A 19,597-nucleotide genomic window follows, 5' to 3' on the forward strand; every position below is an offset into this window, starting at 1 on the left:
ATTCACAGTAGTTTGATGCTCATCTCATTGTAATTTGTTGTGTACACAACAAATTTCTTAAATATTAAGATTCAATAATTTCTTAATATTTGCTAATGTAATAGACTAAAAAGTATATGTCAATTAGCTTTGTGTTTTGTCAATATGCCAGTTATCTTACTGCCTCTCAGCTTTAAATTCATGCAGCTGACAGCTTGCATGATGTCATGTTTTTCACAGTAGAGGGCGCCAGAGAAGCATTATAGAAGGAAGTTGCTCTTTCTAGATTCTAAGAGGGCTCCTGGGAAGCTGACTTTTCCTCCACTGCTCTGCTCTGAGTAGCTTATCCAGTGTTAGTGCTTATAGGATGTTGTGTTTTCTAGTAGTTGTTCTCTATCCTCTTATTCAACTTTTGATTTAGTGTGTGATGGCATTGCATAGAGCCCCAGTGCTGGCCTCTGCCCTAGCTCAAGTCACTCTTCTCTCCACCTTCTCAACTTAGTATGTCCTTAGAGAGGTCCCCCAACTTTGTTTACTGCAGACCTCCACATACAGACACTATGGTATCTGGGTCTTATACCTCCAGCAAAACCGCAAAACCCTAAGTCTCCCTGCCCATCTGCTTCCTACCTCAGCTGCACCAATCAGGGTTGTTCCACCCTGCCCTAGGCTGTACCCACTGGGCTACCATCACACCATCTTCACTAGATTCTGAACCCCTCATTCTAAGATTTTCCTTTCTGGGTACTCTCCCTCACCTTTAGGATATCCCTTTGATGTCACTTTCCATCTTTATTATTCTCCCATTGCAGCTTAATAATTCTTATATGACACTTCCCATTTAAATTATTATGTGATTGCTGTCTCCTGATTGGACACAGACTAATACAGTTTATCACTGTTCTGTTTATTTTTCACATAAAGAATTTGTATTTCTTTGTGATTTTACTTTTTATACCATCTGACTTATCCTTCTACCCCACCCAATCCAAAGTTTGGTATTTTTCTTACTTATTTTGTATATTTTCATATATTTAAGATTAATTTTCTAAAATTGATAGATAAAAGGATAAAGATGCAAACCTCTGTTTTACTCAAAAGACTTTCTAGAGCTGAAAATGATTACAGCATAATTTAACTTTTATTCAGTTTAGGTTTTAGTGACACTGACAATTAATATATTTGCCTTAAATATGAGTCCTATTTTAATTTTTATATTCTTCCGAGTTTATTACATACAAACTATGTAATATCAAACAATTTAATACAATGATTATGAGAAACACATAAGAGAATATGAAGAATGTTGCATAAAACTCCATTTTAATATAGAGTTCACAAATAAAAGCACAAATGGTATATCTGGCATTTTCAATGTTTTTTCAAATTGGTTTAGCAGACTGTAAGCACCTTGTGAGTTGTCCTTAGAAAGAGTTATACTAGAGAAAAGGACAGAGCTCCTAATTCCTTGCCTAGCTTCAGCTATAATAACTTTGCATTGTCTTATACATACAGCAACAAATGATTACTGAGGCCCAAGTCTTGTCCTAGTTGGTGAAATATATTAAATGATACATGTATTTGGGAAAATAAAACTAGTTGCTACAATTACACCATCTTCATTGAATTCTGTGGTATATATGTTTATGAAAATAAAACTAGTTCAACTGATCAAAAAAAAATGCTTAAGAGCACATTTGAAAAAAGGACCCATATTGAGAAAACTACAGTTTGAATTGCTTAACAGAATCTATAACATTTTCTATCCCAAAAGGCAGAGAACTCTGATGTTACAGATGACCAATAGTTCCCTATCCATATAGAGACCTAGATTTAATGAAAATGCTAGAATTTTCGAGGAACTGTAAAATATCTGTCACCATCAGAGAGGAGAGCATGTACTTTTTAAGAGTTTGCAGCTTTTTTTACTTTTGAATCATTTCTGAGCGTTGGTTGATCATATTTCAGTTCTTTTCACAGTTCAAGCTAAAAGAAGTTTAAACTGTTTGGATATATGAAGTTGCCATTCAAGTTCATTGAGCATTTTACTATAAAAATTATTTGGAATACATGGTATCCAAGCTTATTTCAGTTACTGAAATAAATGCCAGCTCATTTCAGTCCAACTCTGAACCCTAGTTAATGCTATTACTTCAAAGAGAGACAAGCCTTTTCAACATTCACTTTTCTACAGATTTTAGTTCACCTATGTATTTCAGCATTCAACTTTCTGTAGATTCAAGTTCAAGTATAGAATGTATACACTAATTAAATAGTTAACATCTCTAGTTTTGAAGTGTTTCAGCAATAATGAGCTGTACAGCTAAACTGTCGTCTCTGTTTTTACTATATATTTTCTTTGAAGACAATGCAGTATAAAAGCCTTTTCATTTGAGAATCTGCAAAAGAGAAGGGGAAAAAGAGTATTAAAAAATGGACATATTTTTTACATTAAAAGGACCAACAACTCAGGTTGCATGCTATTGACTTACTTTAATTTTGTTTTTTGAATCTCTCTTCTTTCTTCTTCATTTAATCTTTGAAGGATTGCTTCCAGTAGAGAAAAATGAAAGTTAATGTACTGAGCCACCTGAGAAGAAAAAAGAAAACAAAATGAAACATGAAAGAAAGCAGAGCATTTACGTGAGAGGTGCTGAGTTGGGAGGAAGCAAAGGCAGATTAAGGATGCTGGAATTCATACATCACTGCTAATTTCTTCTGCATCTTTATCCATGAGGAAAATGCGGGCATTCATTTTGGAAGGTCCCTGGATCAGCCTGTGCAGGAGTGGAATGTCTGTCTTCTTCAGTCGTTTCTGCTCTACGAATGAAAACAAGATCAACTTCAATCAGGAGTCCATTCTAGAGAAAAAGAATGATTAACTTATGCATTTATTTTCTTTCTTTAGTTTTTTTTGAAAGATCTAATTCAAAACACCAAAACCTAACCAGAGGTATTCACTTAAAAAGTAAGTTGGAGTTAAACATGGTTAAATGAACTAAAAACGGACTTCTTTCTTTTGCTATCCTCGAAGGTTCACTGTAGCTATATCTCAGAGAATTCAACCTTCCCTTTGGTGAGTGAGCTCTAACAAATCTCCAGCCCCATTAAAGCCCTTTATTATAATTTTTCACTCATTTATTCAAAAAATATTGATTCTTTCCTAGCTTGGTTCATATGATTCAATCTTTCCAGTTGCTCAGATCCAAAACTTTGTCATTATCCACAATTCTTTCTCTCTCTCCTGATAGTCAATCCTTGGTTCTTCCTTATCAGAATGTTTTTGATATTAGAAGGTTGTTATTTTTATTATTTCACATATTTGTGGCATTCAGTCTTTCAGCCATGATAATGGGAGCTTATTACAAACATCTTTAGGCATCTTGCACTTTTCATCTAATACGTGCATTACATGGAATTCCCTCATTTCAACAGGCATAAATCTAGCTCATTCAATTTAATGACTGCATTATAATTACATATTCAATCCTTCCCCTGTAATGGGTGAGTTTGTCTTTATATTTTTGTCATTGAACAAAAACCTTTAGGAAAAGTCTTTTATTGTTGTTGTTTTTGTAAAATTGATTCTTATTAGGGGATGGTTTGGGCCAAAGGCTATATATATTATATGTAATATATATATTATATATTATATTATTCGCAGTATATATACTGCAAATAGTAAATATTGCTAAAATGAGTTCCAAAAAAGCAGACAATTATGTTTTCACCAGAATTGAATAAAAATATCTTTTTACTTTTGTCCATGGCAGCCACAGAGAATCATTCAAAAATGTTTTGCCAATCTGACTAAATGCAAGATAATCTGCATTGTAGCTTGAAATTGAACTTCACAGGATACTTTATTTCCTTGAGTTTAATGCTTTTCCTAAACATGTTTACTGATTATTTTAATTTGTGATTCTTTGAATTGCTTTATCATACTTTTTTCTATTTTTGTAGCATTGGTTGTCGTTTTATTACCATTATGCAAGAAATCTTTGACAATGTAAATGATTTTTATCTGCTATTCTTTACAATCTACCTATTACAGATATATGTACATACCTAGAGCTGTGTATTTACATGTATATATATATATATATATATACACATATGTGTATCTTCTAGAATTTTCAAAAATTTATATATTTCTTCCATAAGGTTTTCAATTTATACGGATTTTAATTTTGTGTATTTGGAGACCCAGCTTTCATATTCTGGCATCAAAATGTATTATTTTATTCTATTTAATTTCTGGGCTTAAACATTATGACACAATTATAACCTAATTTTTACTAAATTAAACATTTACGTTTTTTCAATTGTAAGGTTTACAAAAATTTCATTTTGGCTTTGCCTTAGGTTTTCTTTAATCTCTCTTTAACTCCCTGCTCCTACCAACCTGCATTAGTGTCTTCCCAGTATCCTACATCTAATACTTTACTCCCACCACCAAGTTATGAATGTTTTGTTTACTGAGGAGGTAACGCCCCTAACAGCTTGTTGGACATTGCTCAGAAAGATGCAGTAACAAGTTCAGAGAGAAACGGTAAGCAATTGATTCCAGTAAGAGCTGAGGTGAGACGGGAAAGCCAAAACGGAAGAAGTACAAAAGTCAGCGAAAACTTAAATTCCAGTAATTCCTGAAACCCTCACTGGGTTCTCAAGGACTCTGATAGCCATTCAGATAATTTAATGTCTCGCTAACAAGTTCTTTTGTATTATAAACTCTCCTAGGATCCCTTATTCTTTTTTTTTTTTTAAATAGAGGCATGTTTTATTCATTTGTTTGTTTGTTTGTTTTTTGTTTATACATGCACTGGGTACAGTCAGAAGCGCTGGAGGGTGAGAGAATTCACCAGAGCCAGAGTGGGGAGCAGCAGAGCCAGAGTGGGGAGCAGAACAGGCAGAAGGACCGAAGTACACTGCTGAGGGGAGCAGTGGGCGGCAGGAGAGGTCTGCGCACCATATGGGACCCTCCTCCAGTGGCCGGGGAGCAGCCGGGGATCGAACCCAGAGCTTCAGAGGCTGCGGGCAGCTTTGCAACCCAGCGCTCAACCGCTGCGCCACCGGGGAGGGCCAGATCCCTTATTCTTAAGGTTATTCTAAAACACTCCCTCTCATCCTTCCTCTCCCCTTCATCCCTTTCTTCTACAGAATGAGGTGAACTATTTTTTGTCTTTCTGTAGTAAGAAAACAAACAATAATGCACTGGAGTCATGGAAAAAGGGTGATCAAACTTTCTTACCTCCTGTTGAAAAAATAATGTAAAGTGCAAAATCCTGGGCACTATTTTCAATCTGTCAGTGGAATAAATGAACACATATTAATTCCTTGTTGTCATAAGATACTTTCTAAACTAGTGGAATTAGCTTCCATTTTTCACTTTCAGATGTTAAACCTTCCCTGATCCCCAGAAATTATATAATTTCTCAGGGCATAATTACTGAAAGTTGTTATACATAGGAAAGAGTCTTCAGAACTAACTGACATATTTGTAGGTCTATTTCAGAGGACATATATGTTCACAGACATATATGTGTCTAGAGTTAAATTATATGCCAGATATTTATATAGATCATTTTAAATAAAGATTACCTTAAATTTTTTTAGAAGTTGTTTTATTACTTCTTCAGTCCTCATGTTACTGTTTATTCTGACCTTAGTTTCTGAACCAAAGACTGGAGTGAAAATTGATGTCTAGGGAAAAAAAAAGGATTGTTATATAAGCCCTTAGAATTATATCAAACAAACAAGAGTCGTTATCCTGAACCTGACCTTTTTATGGGCAAAAAAAAATAGAATTATCAACTTAAAAAATTTTCTTGTTTTGCTGTTTTTGTTGTGTTTTTAGACTAAGTTAGGTACAAATATCAGTAAATAAACATTTCACCAAAAAAGATATACAGACGGCCAGTTGCACTGAAAGGTGTTTATCATTACATCATGAAGGAAAATACAAATCAAACCCACAATCAAATATCACTCCATCCCACTTAGAGTGGGTATTATCAAAAAGAAAAGAGGGGGTCTCCCTGGTGGTACAGGGGTTAAAGACCACGCTATCAAACTATCCCCAGCCACTGCACATGAGTTCGATCCCTGGCTGTCCAGGGAGCAGCCTACATGGTGCAGCAGACCTCTCCTGTCTTGCCTGCTGCTTCCCTCAGCAGTGTATTTCAGTAAATTTGCCTGTTCTGCTCCCTGCTGTCTCTGGTGAATCCTCCCACCACCATTCTCCCTCCCCTCCCCCACCTCTGGCCTACACCCCAGCTCTTGTATGTATAAATAAATAAAAAATAAAATAAATCTTTTTTTTTTTAAAGATTTATTTATTTATTTATACAAGCACTGGGTACAGTCAGAAGCACGGGAGGGTGAGAGAATTCACCAGAGCCAGAGCGGGGAGCAGAGCAGCAGAAGGACCAAAGTACACTGCTGAGGGGAGCAGTGGGCAGCAGGAGAGGTCTGCACGCCATGTGGGACCCTCCTCCCGTGGCCGGGGAGCAGCCGGGGATTGAACCGGTGCTGCAGAGGCTGTGGGCAGCTTCGCAACCCAGCGCTCAACCGCTGTGCCGCGGGGGAGGCCCCAAAAATAAAATAAATCTTTAAAAAAAAATATTTAAGTGAATGGTTGAATGATTGTAAAATTACATGTCATGAAAAATTTTTGACACTAGAAAAAAGGTTTTCTTATCTTTGGCAAAGTGGAATGTCTTACAAATACTATACAAATGCACATGTAAATATAACATACACTAAGTGAAACATCAGAATACAAATTATATCTATTCACCAGCTATACTTGCATCAAAAGATAGGCATATAATGTATGAGACTTGAAAGGGACTGTGACAAAAAAGACTGATTCTTTTATTTAAATGTTAATATCTGGGGGCCTCCCTGGTAGAGCAGTGGTTGAGTGCTGGGCTGAGAAGCTGCCCGCAGCCTCTGCAGTGCTGGTTCGATCCCGGGCTGCCGGCGAGGGTAGCACATGGCACGCAGACCTCTCCTGCAGCGCCTGCTGCTCCCCTCAGCAGTGTCCTCTATCTATCTGCCTGTTCTGCTCCCTGCTCTGGCTCTGGTGAATTCTCTTACCCTCCCGCGCTTCTGACTGTACCCAGTGCTTGTATAAATAAATCTTTAAAAAATGAATAAATAAATGTTAATGCCCAAAGGTACTTTGAACCAATATCAATTGTAGCACTTACTTTATTCCATTTGCCGTTACATTGCATTTTTTACCCAAGCCCTGAGCTCCATGGTAGACACATCTGCTCCACGGCAGATATATCAAATGAGTCATCTTTATGTTTCCAATGGTTGGCACAGGGTCTGTCACTTAGAGTTCACCCATTTTGTTGGTTGTTGGTTAAAAACTTGGATTATGGAGTCAGACAAGTCTGGGTTCAGTTTCAGAGTTGCTACTTAAAAGCAGTGTGACCTAAAACAAATTGCTGAACCTCTGTTAACCTCAACTCATATTTAAAGTTGGGCAACTAGTGTGCCTACTTCGTAGGATTGTTTTAGTGAATAATGGTAATTCATTAAAAAATCAATAGCTTAATATTCAACCTATAGAGGAATCAATGAGCATTATGTATACTACCATGATTTTTTTTTAAGATTTATTTATTTTTATACAAGAACTTGGGTACAGGCCAGATTCGCGGGAGGGTGAGAGGATTCACCAGAGACAGAGCGCGGAACAGAACAGGCAGACTGACGAAATACACTGCTGAGGGGAGCAGCCGGCGAGACAGGAGAGATTTGCTGCGCCATGTGGGATTCTCGCCTGCCGGCAGGGATTGAATCTGAGCTGCAGAGGTGTGGACAGCTTCACAGTGTGGTGCTCAACCGCCTGTGCCACCAGTGAGACCCTATACTACTACGATTTTTAAATGCAAGCTGGATTGAGCAGTATCGTTAGCAAAAGGGATACTATTTGAAATGACAATGGGATTATACTCACTTCATGGTTGTAAAAATGTCCATTAATAGAGGCCCTATGGTTCTGTTTGTCTTTTCTGCCCATGATTATAGGCTTCATCCTTTTTCCCACCAGGGTTGCTTCACTCATGGTTCTATAGAGCAATGGGGATTCTGGCTCTTGTTCTGCAATAGGCTTGAGAGTGTTGCTGTGATAAAATAAATAATCTGGGAAGAATAAAGATTATAAACCAGTGTCATTCAGCTGCCCACCTCTTTACATCCTGGGTGGATTTATGTAAGGTGTTTAACAAGTAAATATGTAACTAAACAATGGATAATAATGATTTTAAACTTTGAGAAAACAACAATGTTCGTAAGACTAGAGTCCTCTGGTGGCATTTGTGTTCCACTTTATTCAGACTTTTAATAATTTTCTGTTGTAATTTGTGTATCATCAAGTAAGCACAAGATAGTTCATCTTTCTCCAGTAGTAGAGCTTAATAAATACAAATAGATTTTTATGTTATGTTTGGTGTCAAAATATTGGCATTTCCCTGCGTTTTGATGAGTATTTTCAAAGGATTAATGGGAAGGACTATTATATAAGAGATGTCAAAAGGCCATAAGACAATAAGGGAATATTGGAAGGAACATCATGTTATAGAATCTACATTGTTGTAAAGACAGTGTAGGAGATCGAAAAAAATAACAAAACATTGGAAGTTGTAGGCTCATGAACGTAAAGTCAGCCGGATACCCTAGCTCAGTCTGAGCCCAGCTTGGTAATATCACACCCCAGGAACATGACCCCTCACCCTCATCTCAATAATCAGCAGCTCCTGGGCTGGTATAATTTATGTGAAAATCAACTTGTAAATCCATGTAAAATACAAGATTCCATGCCTCATATTTAGACTTTTAGCAACAACACTTGTAATTTCATTATCATTCTAACACCATCATTGGTACAACTATGAATGTCACATATCATAGGAACTAGCATTTTTCATTGGTTGGCTAAATTCGATACATGCTGTTCAAGCAGATTTCTCTTTTAGGTAAATGACTGAAACAACTCCATCAAATAGAGTGACTCGAGGGCCTCCCGGTGGCGCAGCGGTTGAGCGCTGGGTTGCGAAGCTGCCCGCGGCCTCTGCGGCGCCGGTTCGATCCCCGGCTGCTCCCCAGCCACCGGAGGAGGGTCCCACATGGCGTGCAGACCTCTCCTGCCGCCCGCTGCTCCCCTCAGCAGTGTACTTCGGTCCTTCTGCCTGCTCTGCTCCCCGCTCTGGCTCTGGTGAATTCTCTCACCCTCCCGTGCTTCTGACTGTACCCAGTGCTTGTATAAATAAATAAAAATAAATAAATCTTTAAAAAAAAAAAAAACCTTAAAAAAAAAAACAAAAATAGAGTGACTCGAATATCTCTGCCTCTTCTGAGAAGCAATGTTATATAAATATTTATCGAGTAAAATGCATTTATTGATGAATTAAAAAGACAGAATGGGAATATAGAGGTTATTAAAATCATGTATGATTGCTCACATTTATGCAATATCTTTAGTAAGTTAAATTGAAGAATGAGGAGATGTGTTTTATTTATTATATCCATACAGATAAATGTATTGTTTTTTTGAGAAACAATTATTTCTATGCAGGGCTTCCCCGGTGGCCCAGCGGTTGAGCGCTGGGTTGCGAAGCTGACCACAGCCTCTGCAGCGCCGGTTCGATCCCCGACTGCTCCCCGGCCACCGGAGGAGGGTCCCACATGGCGCGCAGACCTCTCCTGCCACCCGCTGCTCCCCTCAGCAGTGTACTTCTGTCCTTCTGCCTGCTCTGCTCCCTGCTCTGGCTCTGGTGAATTCTCTCACCCTCCCGTGCTTGTGACTGTACCCAGTACTTGTATAAATGAATAAATAAATCTTAAAAACAAAACAAAACAAAACAAAATCATTTTTATGCAATTACCAGTGCTGAATCTTCTCCTAATCTTTCAAATGTAGTGAATTTTTCCCTTGACCTTTGAAATGGCACCTAACTTCATGATTTCTACTCAGTTCCCTGGTGCTTCAAGATCAGCATCTAACACTTGGATTCTTAAAATAGTCTCTTTAGGATAAACCTCTAGTTCAGTGGATCTTGATTTGTTTTAAAAACCAACTCCAGTGGGACTCTGTTGAAATCTGTGGATCTTATCTTGCCTTCTCTTTTTCCCTCCTTACCATCACGCCCCCAAAACACTTTTCCAGTCCCCCCGCCCCAGTTCTCCTACTTTGCAGTAGGTCTGAGGCATAGTCCCTGACACAGAGTTAACTAATCCCCCAGATCAGACCAGTTTTCATGTTTGCTTTTAATTCAAAACCTTCTGCCTTGGTCTCAGGATTTTACTGGTATATTAGCTTGTTTTTATGGAGAAGACTTAATATTTTCCCTTAATTTCTGAAAACAAAATATTAAAAACATGGTTTATAGTGGATACAGTTGTTTTGTAGCAATAAGAGTCTTCATAGTGTCTTATTTAACATACTATCATAAGCAGAACCACAAATAAAGTTTGAGGATTATGTTGACACTTTTAAGTGCTTTTTTAAAACACTTAAATATTGGAAGCCTAAGACTACTGAGAAATTTAATTTGATAAAAAGTGATGATACTTATTAATAGGCAATCAGTATTGCTAGTATTATTTATTTTACATTGGTTATAGTTAGTTCTAAGTAGTTATTTATTCATCTATTTTCCCCACCTCAATGAATCTGCTTGGTAAGAAAGAGATTGTTTTACTGATCTTTGTATTTGCAGAATCCAACACAAAGCACAGTACAGTATTAAGTGTTCACAAAAATATCTATGAGATGAATGTATACATTTGTACCTGGCATTGTAGTTGCATTTTAAGTTATATAAGATTTTGAGAGTTGAATTTATTTTGTTTACTAATGTAAACATTGTTCCACTGAGTGTCTTGGTTCATTTAGTACAGTTTACACAAATAGTTATTGAATAAAATGGATGTGCTCAGCTCTTGTGTAGAGAAGAAAGGCTTGCAAGGGTGACCTGAGGCTGTGTTTGGGAAGCTTTGACAGTAAATAGCTCCCTACAGTGGTATAAAACTTCAGTTAAACAAAAAAAACTGACCTTTCTGCCTAAAATAAATGAAAGAAAAATTAACTGAGAGTCTTGGTCTAACAAAACAAGCTACTGAGTATAATAAATGATCCTAATCTTTGGGGAAAATATTGAACAATTTTATGTCTATAAACTTTATTTAAACCATTAGTTTTTCCTAAGCTAGTAGATCAGTGACTTGTAATTTAAGGAAATCATACCTTTATATAGCAAAGTAGTTCTTAAACATCATAGCAATACTGTAGTGGCCTAAGTGAGTGTGTTCCTAAGAAACTATAAAGATATAAATATACTATTAAGCAGTTTCTGTAAAATATTAAATTTCAGAGAAACATTTTAGATTCATGTTTCACATTAATTAAAAAATGTCTCCCCATTAATAAGAGTTTGATACTAACCTTCCTGGGAATTTGTTGCTTCAGACACTGGAATCTGGGTCCTGTCCAAATCACTGATGTGATAAAGATCATCAAATTCCCCCCAGCGTGTCATTCTCCTGAAAAGTAAAACATTTTGTAAATGGCATACATGATGAGGCTTATGATCATTTTCAGATTTATAGTATTAATAAAGCACTGTGGACCTATGTAGGCAGACATAGCACCTTAAATTATAACAATTTTATGATATTATTAAAATTATATTTATAGCAGAATGGTCAGCATGGGTTTTAAATACTTTATTTAGGGTCTCCCTGGTGGTGCAAGGGATTAAATCTCAGCACTATGAAGCTCGATCCCCAGCCAGGATGCTACCCATATGGCACAGCAGACTTCTCCTGTCTTGCCCGGTGCTCCTCTCAGCAGTGTGCTTCAGTCAATCTGCCTGTTCTGTTTCCCACTCTGTCTCTGGTGAATCCTCTCACCCCCCCACACCTCTGACCCGACACTCAGTTCTTGTATGCATAAATAAATAAATATTTAATAAATAAATAAATACTTTATTCGAACATATCTTGATACAATGAATCAGTTACAAGCTAAAAAGCACGGTTAGATGATTCTGTAAAACGTATGTAAACAGAAATAGTAGAAACCAATATAAAGCCATGTTCAGATTTTCCACAATGCTCTTAGAGTATGGATACAAAAACCTTTGTTTGCTAATATGCATTGGGTTCCTTTTTGTATTCAAAGCATTGTTAGCTAGAGTAGCTCTAAATTAATAAGATATGCTGCATATCTACTATGCAGAAAGCAATCTACAAAGGAAGATAGAGTATGAGAGTTATCTTTTATAGGCTACTAACCATTTTCAACACATGCTAATGCACACAATAAATAAAACCAAACAACTACTTATTTTTATCAGCTAGACCAACACTCATCTCTATTTATATGGCCTTGGATAAGTTACTTATCTTCTCTGTGCCTTAGTGTCCCTGTCCATAAAATGGGGACAATAATTGCATGAGGTAGGATAAAGTTGTTGAGAGGATTAAATGAGCTAATTTGTATAAAATTCTTGAGACAGTACCCAATGAATACAAAGTAATTAATATGTGTTAAAAATTATCACAGTCATCCTCATCTTCATTGTTATCCTCATCATAAATACCACCATCTGTATCCATTTTATAATGAGTCAGAAACCTTTAGAGATACAAGATATTCCTGAATCTCTCTAGGTTAAAGGATACTTTAGCTGGGACAGTGTTAGTTCTCCTAAGGGTCTCCTTCATATCATGTATCTATCTTCCTTATAACTACAAATACTCATCCATAGGGAATTTGCAGTGATAGTGTACCCAGTATCATTGGTAGTACAAACATGCTTATCAATACTAGTGGTAGCAAATATGAATAAACATGATCCTTTTCTTCCTTGATCTCTGAATTCCTTTGAAGTCTTTTGACAACTTTTATAATACTGACTCTCAATAATTCTATGAAGTAAATAAGTGAGATTTATCACAGGAACGATGGTGTAGACAAAATATCAACAAAAGGCAAAAACTGAAAAGGCAAAGCAACTTGATACTTTTTTTATGGGGAAAGTTGAGCATGCTCAAGAAAGCCAGACTAGTGGTGCCATGATTTGGGAGATTTGACACTGATTTCACCCTCTTACAGTTCAGTGGCATCACATAAATATAGGGAGACAAACACATTCAAAAGAGAGTGTGTGGAGTTGTTGCCACTCTACCATCAGAGCAGAAGGCAGCTCTGGATTATGTAACCTGAAGTGCTACCATACAACCGTGAACATGCTTAAGCTTGTGGGTAGTTCCTCTCAGTTTTCAAAAGTAATTGGTGAGAACTTTACGTAATGTCAAATAGTTCTACGTGCCTCAGCGGGGATTATTTGTATTGCTCTGACCAAGTTTCAGGATGTATGCCATTAGCAAATTTAAGCTAAAGGGAAGTTTTCTAATGAGTTGCAAAATAAAAAGGAAGTAGAAATTTGATATACAAATAGAATGTGGTCACATAGAATGGGGTCACTTCTCTACCTGTCCTATAAGAAAGGCAAAAGACTATTGATGGTATTCAAATGTACACCTGTCCAGTTTCTATAATGTCCTTCTTCCTCCCATGAGTTGCACAAAATGTTCCAAAGCAGACTTTGAAAAGACCTTACAAACAGAAATGAAAACTGGTACATGCATACAAAACCTCAATAAGGCTGTTTATTTTTTTTGTGTGAATAATTTCCAAAGCAAAATACTTGAACCAGGTATGAGGGATCAAGGTCTGCCTACAGAATTGCTTCTATAAAAGATCCCAAGTGGTCACATCATAAACAAACTGATTCAATTTTAAGCTCTACCACTCCTATTAAACTGACTCAGTGTGACTCATTTCAAAGATAACTAAAGTTACCACAACAAACTGAAGATTCAAAGGGTGTACTGAAAGACACAAAAGTACAGCCCTTCCAGCAGCTAAGTATAGAACTTTCACATCCTTTACTCTGCATCCTCTTGCTGGAGACATCAAATCTGTGATCTTGTAAAAGCAGAAGTAGAGGTTGTTCCCACAGAAATCCAGTATGGGGAAGGCGACATGAGAGAAGTTTTTACAGAATGAGGGAATAGTCCATTTCTTTATACCACTACATTTAAAGGTCAGAATTTTAATGTAGGTCACCTTAAAAATGGAAGCCAAAATGGGTGCCTAGGCTTGGATTAAAACAGAGTCGCACCTTAACTGCCTATGTAACCTGCTAGGAATCCAGAGACAAGGGACCAGCCATCCGAATATGCTTCACCTTCCTGCTGAGGGTACAGCTGGTTCCCACAAAGGATTCTTGGCTAATTAATCAAAACTAATAGAGAAAGAGAGAGAGAGAATGAGAGAGAGAGAGAGAGAGAGAGAGAGAGAGAGAGAGAGAGAGAGAGAGATTAAAATGGGAAAAGGCAGAAATGAAGAAAACAAAAAAAATTATTCCTATTATTCCGTCTGTGAATATTACTTTTTCTAACAATTGAAAGGGGAAAAAATTTAACACAACTACACAGAGAACTGTTTGATGCATTTATTGAGCATCAAATGCATTTTTCTGTGTCCTGCTAAACATAATCAGGACAATCATATAGAATAAAGTCTCCAGAAAGTAGGAAGAGCTGTTTGTTTTACAAGGAGGGAGAAGCTTAAATTTTATCCTCCCTTATTTGTAACCAGGCGAGAGCTAATGAAATTTTGCATTTCATCATGCCTTTTTCTAATGGAGGAAAGCTGTCTAGGGCTTTTCCTAGGAGAGAAGCAGTAGGCTCTGGAGCCCTAGACAGGAGGTACAGCTCACTCCTTCCACTTGATAACTGAGAATCTTGCACAAATTACCTCACCAGTTAGAGCCCTGGTTTCTGAACACATAATTCACAGAGTTGCTGGGAAATTAAATAAGACCATGTATAACCAGTTAGTAGCACTCCCAATAAAGGTAAAGGAGTGTATAATAAAGGTGAATATGAAGATTACCTTCTAACAAATTAAGAACATGAAGGAGAGCTTACCCTTTGGAAAAGACATCTGGTGACTTCAACATAGGGATGTGTTTCTCATCTTGTATTTTCAGTTGTATTGGTCGTTTAACGCCCCAGAAAATATCCAACATTCCTTCAACAACTGGACTACCATCTTCAGTCTATGGGAGAAATCAATGGTCTCAACACTGTTTTTGTATTATTTATAGAAGGTGAAATTGTTAACTGAAGAAGCAGACCTAAAGTGTGTGAGATATCTTTTTTTTTTTTTTAAAGATTTACTTATTTATTTATACAAGCACTGGGTACAGTCAGAAGCTCGGGAGGGTGAGAGAATTCACCAGAGCCAAAGCAGGGAGCAGAACAGACAGAAGGACGAAATACACTGCTGAGGGGAGCAGCGGGCGGCAGGAGAGGTCTGCACGCCATGTGGGACCCTCACTCGGTGGCCAGGGATCGAACCGCCACTGCAGAAGCTGCAGGCAGTTTCTCAACCCAGTGCTCAACTGCTGCGCCACCGGGGAGGCCCCTGTGAGATATCTTAATAGACAAAAACAATAAATTCTTAGGTGAGATTGTTTGGCTTTTTAATTTAGCTACAAATAATTCTACTTTGAAATTTTCTTTTATTTTTGAAAACAGAGATAAACAGCATAGTGAGTCATAATCACCACAGGACATAGGATGTGAAAATGCTTTCTGAACTTTATGATTCAATTAAGTGGAAGCTTAATTCTCATATTCTGTTTAATTTTAAATTAAAGCAGAGTTAAAAGCTGTACTAAACTACAAATCAGGAAAATAGCAATGGAGAGATTTACTTTTTCCTCATTTCTGAACAGGAAAAATTTAACTCATAAGATTATTATCCAAAATGAATGAATAATGTATTATAAAATTGTATAGAAAATACAGAACAAAGAAATATTTTTGAAAAAGTCATTAGCATCTGAAGATTTTATTGTAAGTTAGAAATATTAGCATAGAAGGAAATGTTATGCAAAGAAAAATTCACAACATAGATTGAACATATACTGTGAATATAAATATTAATGTCAAAACATAGTCCCAGAGAACATATTTTCCAATCTTATTTTTTTCTCTCTTATATATAAAAGTCCATTACTAAAGAATTATTATTATAGAAAATTTGGAAAATATAGACACCCAAATTGAAAGTTCATAAATAAACCTACATATATATGGACAACTATTTATGAAAAATGATCAGGAGCATAAAATGAAGCAAGGAAAGTCTCTTCAATAACTGGTGCTGGAAAAAGGGCATAGTCACATGCAAAAGAATGAAACTAACACACACTACATAGAAAATTTAATTGAAAATAATGATCAGAATGTAAGACCCGAAATCACAAAATACATAGAATACAGATAACATGTTCCTCGATATCAACTGCAACGATATTGTTGGTCACTTGATCCCCAACAAGGGATCCAAAAGCAAAAATTAACAAATGGATCTGCATCAAACTGCACAGTGAAAGAAACTATCATAAAAACTAAAAACTTCCTACCGAAAGGGAGAAGATATTTGTAAATCATATATCTGACAAGGGGTTAATATACAAAATACTTAAAGGACTCATAAAACTCTGCAACAAAAAAAGCAAACAACTTTATTAAAAAATGGGCAGAGGATCTAAATGGATACTTCTCCAAAGAAGCCATACAGATGGTCAACAGGCACATGAAAAAATATTCATCATCTCTTATTATTAGGAAAATGCAAACAAATACAATGTGATATCACCTCACACCTGTGAAAATGACAATTATCCAAAAGACATGTGCTGTAAGATGAATGTGGAGAGAAGGGAACACTTGTACAAAGTTAGTGGGAATGTAAATTGGTGCATTGTAAGCATTATGGAAATTTCTAAAAAAACTAAGAATGGAAATCCCATATGATCCATATATCCACTTCTGATATTTATCTAAAGAATATAAAATGCTGATTTAAAGATATCTATGCACTCTATGCAATCACAGTATTACTTACAATAGCCAAGTACCCTAAGTACCCATCAACAGATGATTGGATAAAGAAGATGTGGTATATGTGCATAAGGGAACACCACTTTACTATTAAAAAAATGCATTTTTGCCATTGCAACAATGCGGATGGACTTACAGAATGTTATGCATAATGAAATAAGTTAGAAGGAGAAAGACAAACACTGTATGATTTCATTCATATGTAGCACATAAAGGAACAAAATAAGAATGAACTAAACAAGATAAAAGAAACATTTAGAATATAAGACTGAATCAATGATTGTCAGAAGAAAAGAATGGAAGATAAATCTGGTAAAAGGGGTCAATCTTAGGGTGAAGAATAGATTTAAACTTTTAGTAATGAACATAATGTAGTATATGCAGATGTTGATGTATACTGATACATACCTGAAACCTATATAATATTATAGGTAATATTTTTAAAGGAAACAATATCAGTTCAGTTTGTACAGTAGCCTATCAGTTGTTGTACCCCTAAAAATGTTTTATAATTTCAGTACTTTTCAGAATTGTTTCCTAAGCTGAGGGGAGCAGCGGGCGGCAGGAGAGGTCTGCGCGCCATGTGGGACCCTCCGGTGGCCGGGGAGCAGCCGGGGATCGAACAGGCGCTGCAGAGGCTGTGGGCAGCTTCGCAACCCAGAGCTCAACCGCTGCGCCACCAGGGAGGCCCTGTTTCCTAAATTTTAAAATGTGTTATTGTGACATCGTGGCCATTCACTGGATTCTACTTCAGCCATTTTAACTAAATCCAAATATGTTAATTAAGTCCAAATATGTTAACTAAATCCAAAGATGTGTGATAATTTATTTGAACAATTCCACACTGGTGGACACAATTTTTCTTCATTAGAAATGACATCACCGTGAACATCTTTCTAGATATGCCCTGGTGTGGTAAGAAAACATTGGGATAGATTTCTAGTGGACTTGGTGTTTAAAAGATAAATACTGTTTTTAAATTCAAAAGCAAATACATTATTAAAATTACTTTAAATGCTTTCCGACTGCAAAACTAGTTGGAAAGTCATGTGTTCCAGATCTGGGATTTTGTGATAGTGTCTAAAAAGAAAAATCATTATCAAGTTAAAGATTCCCCTATTTCTCCTAGACTGTTCATGCTGTTGGATATGGACTCAAACTCATCCTGACTTTTTTTAAAGGAATATTTTCTTCTAAAGTAAACTATAGTACATTTCTTTGATGTGCTTACCTGTCCATATAAAATATGCAGATTTTTCTGGTCCCCATAAAAAATGTTATAGTTCTTCAATAAAGAATTTAGTTCATCCCTAAAAAGAAAGTATTGCATTTAGTTCCATATAGTTTTAGGCTTTTTAACAGTAAAAGGCAATAACTTGTGCTTACACTTTATCATAAAGTGTGAAAAAGAAAGAAATGGTTCAATAAATATTTACTATTCTGTAATTTTAACTTAATGGAGGTCATTGAAAACTAAAGCCTTCTTATGACATCAACAAACATTGACGGTTTTAATTCATAAATACATAAAGTTGGGGAAATGACTGACGGAGGGAGCAGTGATGAAGTCAGAGTTCTCTAACAGAAGGCAGCCATGAGATAGCTATTTGTTTTCACATTCTTTTTTGACTTTGTTTTTTTTTTTTTTTTAAGATTTATTTATTCATGCATACAAGAACTGGGGTACAGTCCAGATGTGCAGGAGGGTGAGAGGATTCACCAGAGACAGAGAGGGGAACAGAACAGGCAGACTGACTGAAATACACTGCTGAGGGGAGCAGTGGGCGAGAAAGGAGAGGTCTGCCACACCATGTGGGTATCTCCCCAGCCTGAAGGGATTGAACCTGTGCTGCAGAGGCTGCGGACATTCTCACAGTGCTGTGCTCAACCGCCTGTGCCACCAGGGAGGCCCAAACATTTAACCAACTTAAGCAATCAGTATGTGTCTGACATTGTGCTTCCCACTAGGGATACACTAACAGTTCAGGAATGGTCTCTGCACCCCAGTTTTCTTCTCCTTCATGGCAGGTGGGATCTGACAGTGGGAACCCCCCATCCTTCCATCTGTGCTGCTCCCACTCAAGATGCTTATCCCACCCAACTCACTGTCTCTCATCTGGACTATTGCAAAGTCTCCTAAATCCTCCCTGTATCTGCGATCAGTTGCAACAACAGGAATTATTTTAATGTAAGCCTGATCATCTCTATCCTTTCCTCAAAAATCTCCAGTATTTTCCCGTAATCAGAACAAAAGCCAACATCCTTCCAATGACTTCAAAGGTCAAATGTGATATGCTCTGTTGATCACCTTTGATCTCAATTCCCACTGCTCTTTCTTTCAGTCTCTGAGCGGGGCTCCTTGATGTTCCTTGAATGCCCAGGAACATGCTCACTCACCTCAAGGCCTTTGAACTTGTTGATGCTCTTCCCTCTTCCTTCATGGCCCTCCCCCAACTCACTGTCACTTGCTGCTGCTGCATTTAACTATTTACTCAAAAGCCACCTTTTCAAGGAGCTCTTTTTTTTTTTTTAAGATTTATGTTTTTATGCATACAAGAACTGGGGTACAGGCTAGAGGCATGGAGGGGTGGTGGTGAGAGGACCCACCAGAAAC

At 36.9% G+C, this 19,597-nt stretch overlaps 1 protein-coding gene across 1 annotated transcript in view; it reads right to left on the reverse strand.

Annotated features, from left to right (window-relative positions):
• Positions 1-1,270: 1,270 nt before the first annotated feature.
• RASSF6 (Ras association domain family member 6) overlaps positions 1,271-19,597 on the reverse strand; it is a gene marked incomplete at its 5' end in the record, with an annotated part of 49,836 nt that continues 31,509 nt past the window's right edge. The window contains 9 exons of the mRNA XM_054688204.1: positions 1,271-2,378; positions 2,472-2,569; positions 2,681-2,799; positions 5,231-5,282; positions 5,581-5,682; positions 7,955-8,139; positions 11,441-11,538; positions 14,998-15,128; positions 18,215-18,293. Of these exons, the coding sequence (XP_054544179.1) occupies positions 2,303-2,378; positions 2,472-2,569; positions 2,681-2,799; positions 5,231-5,282; positions 5,581-5,682; positions 7,955-8,139; positions 11,441-11,538; positions 14,998-15,128; positions 18,215-18,293 (940 nt within the window). The remainder of the gene's footprint in view (positions 2,379-2,471; positions 2,570-2,680; positions 2,800-5,230; positions 5,283-5,580; positions 5,683-7,954; positions 8,140-11,440; positions 11,539-14,997; positions 15,129-18,214; positions 18,294-19,597) is intronic.

This window comes from Talpa occidentalis, unplaced genomic scaffold, assembly GCF_014898055.3.
Source record: "Talpa occidentalis isolate TD23 unplaced genomic scaffold, MPIMG_talOcc4v2.1 talOcc4.6, whole genome shotgun sequence".
Lineage (NCBI taxonomy): Eukaryota > Metazoa > Chordata > Mammalia > Eulipotyphla > Talpidae > Talpa > Talpa occidentalis.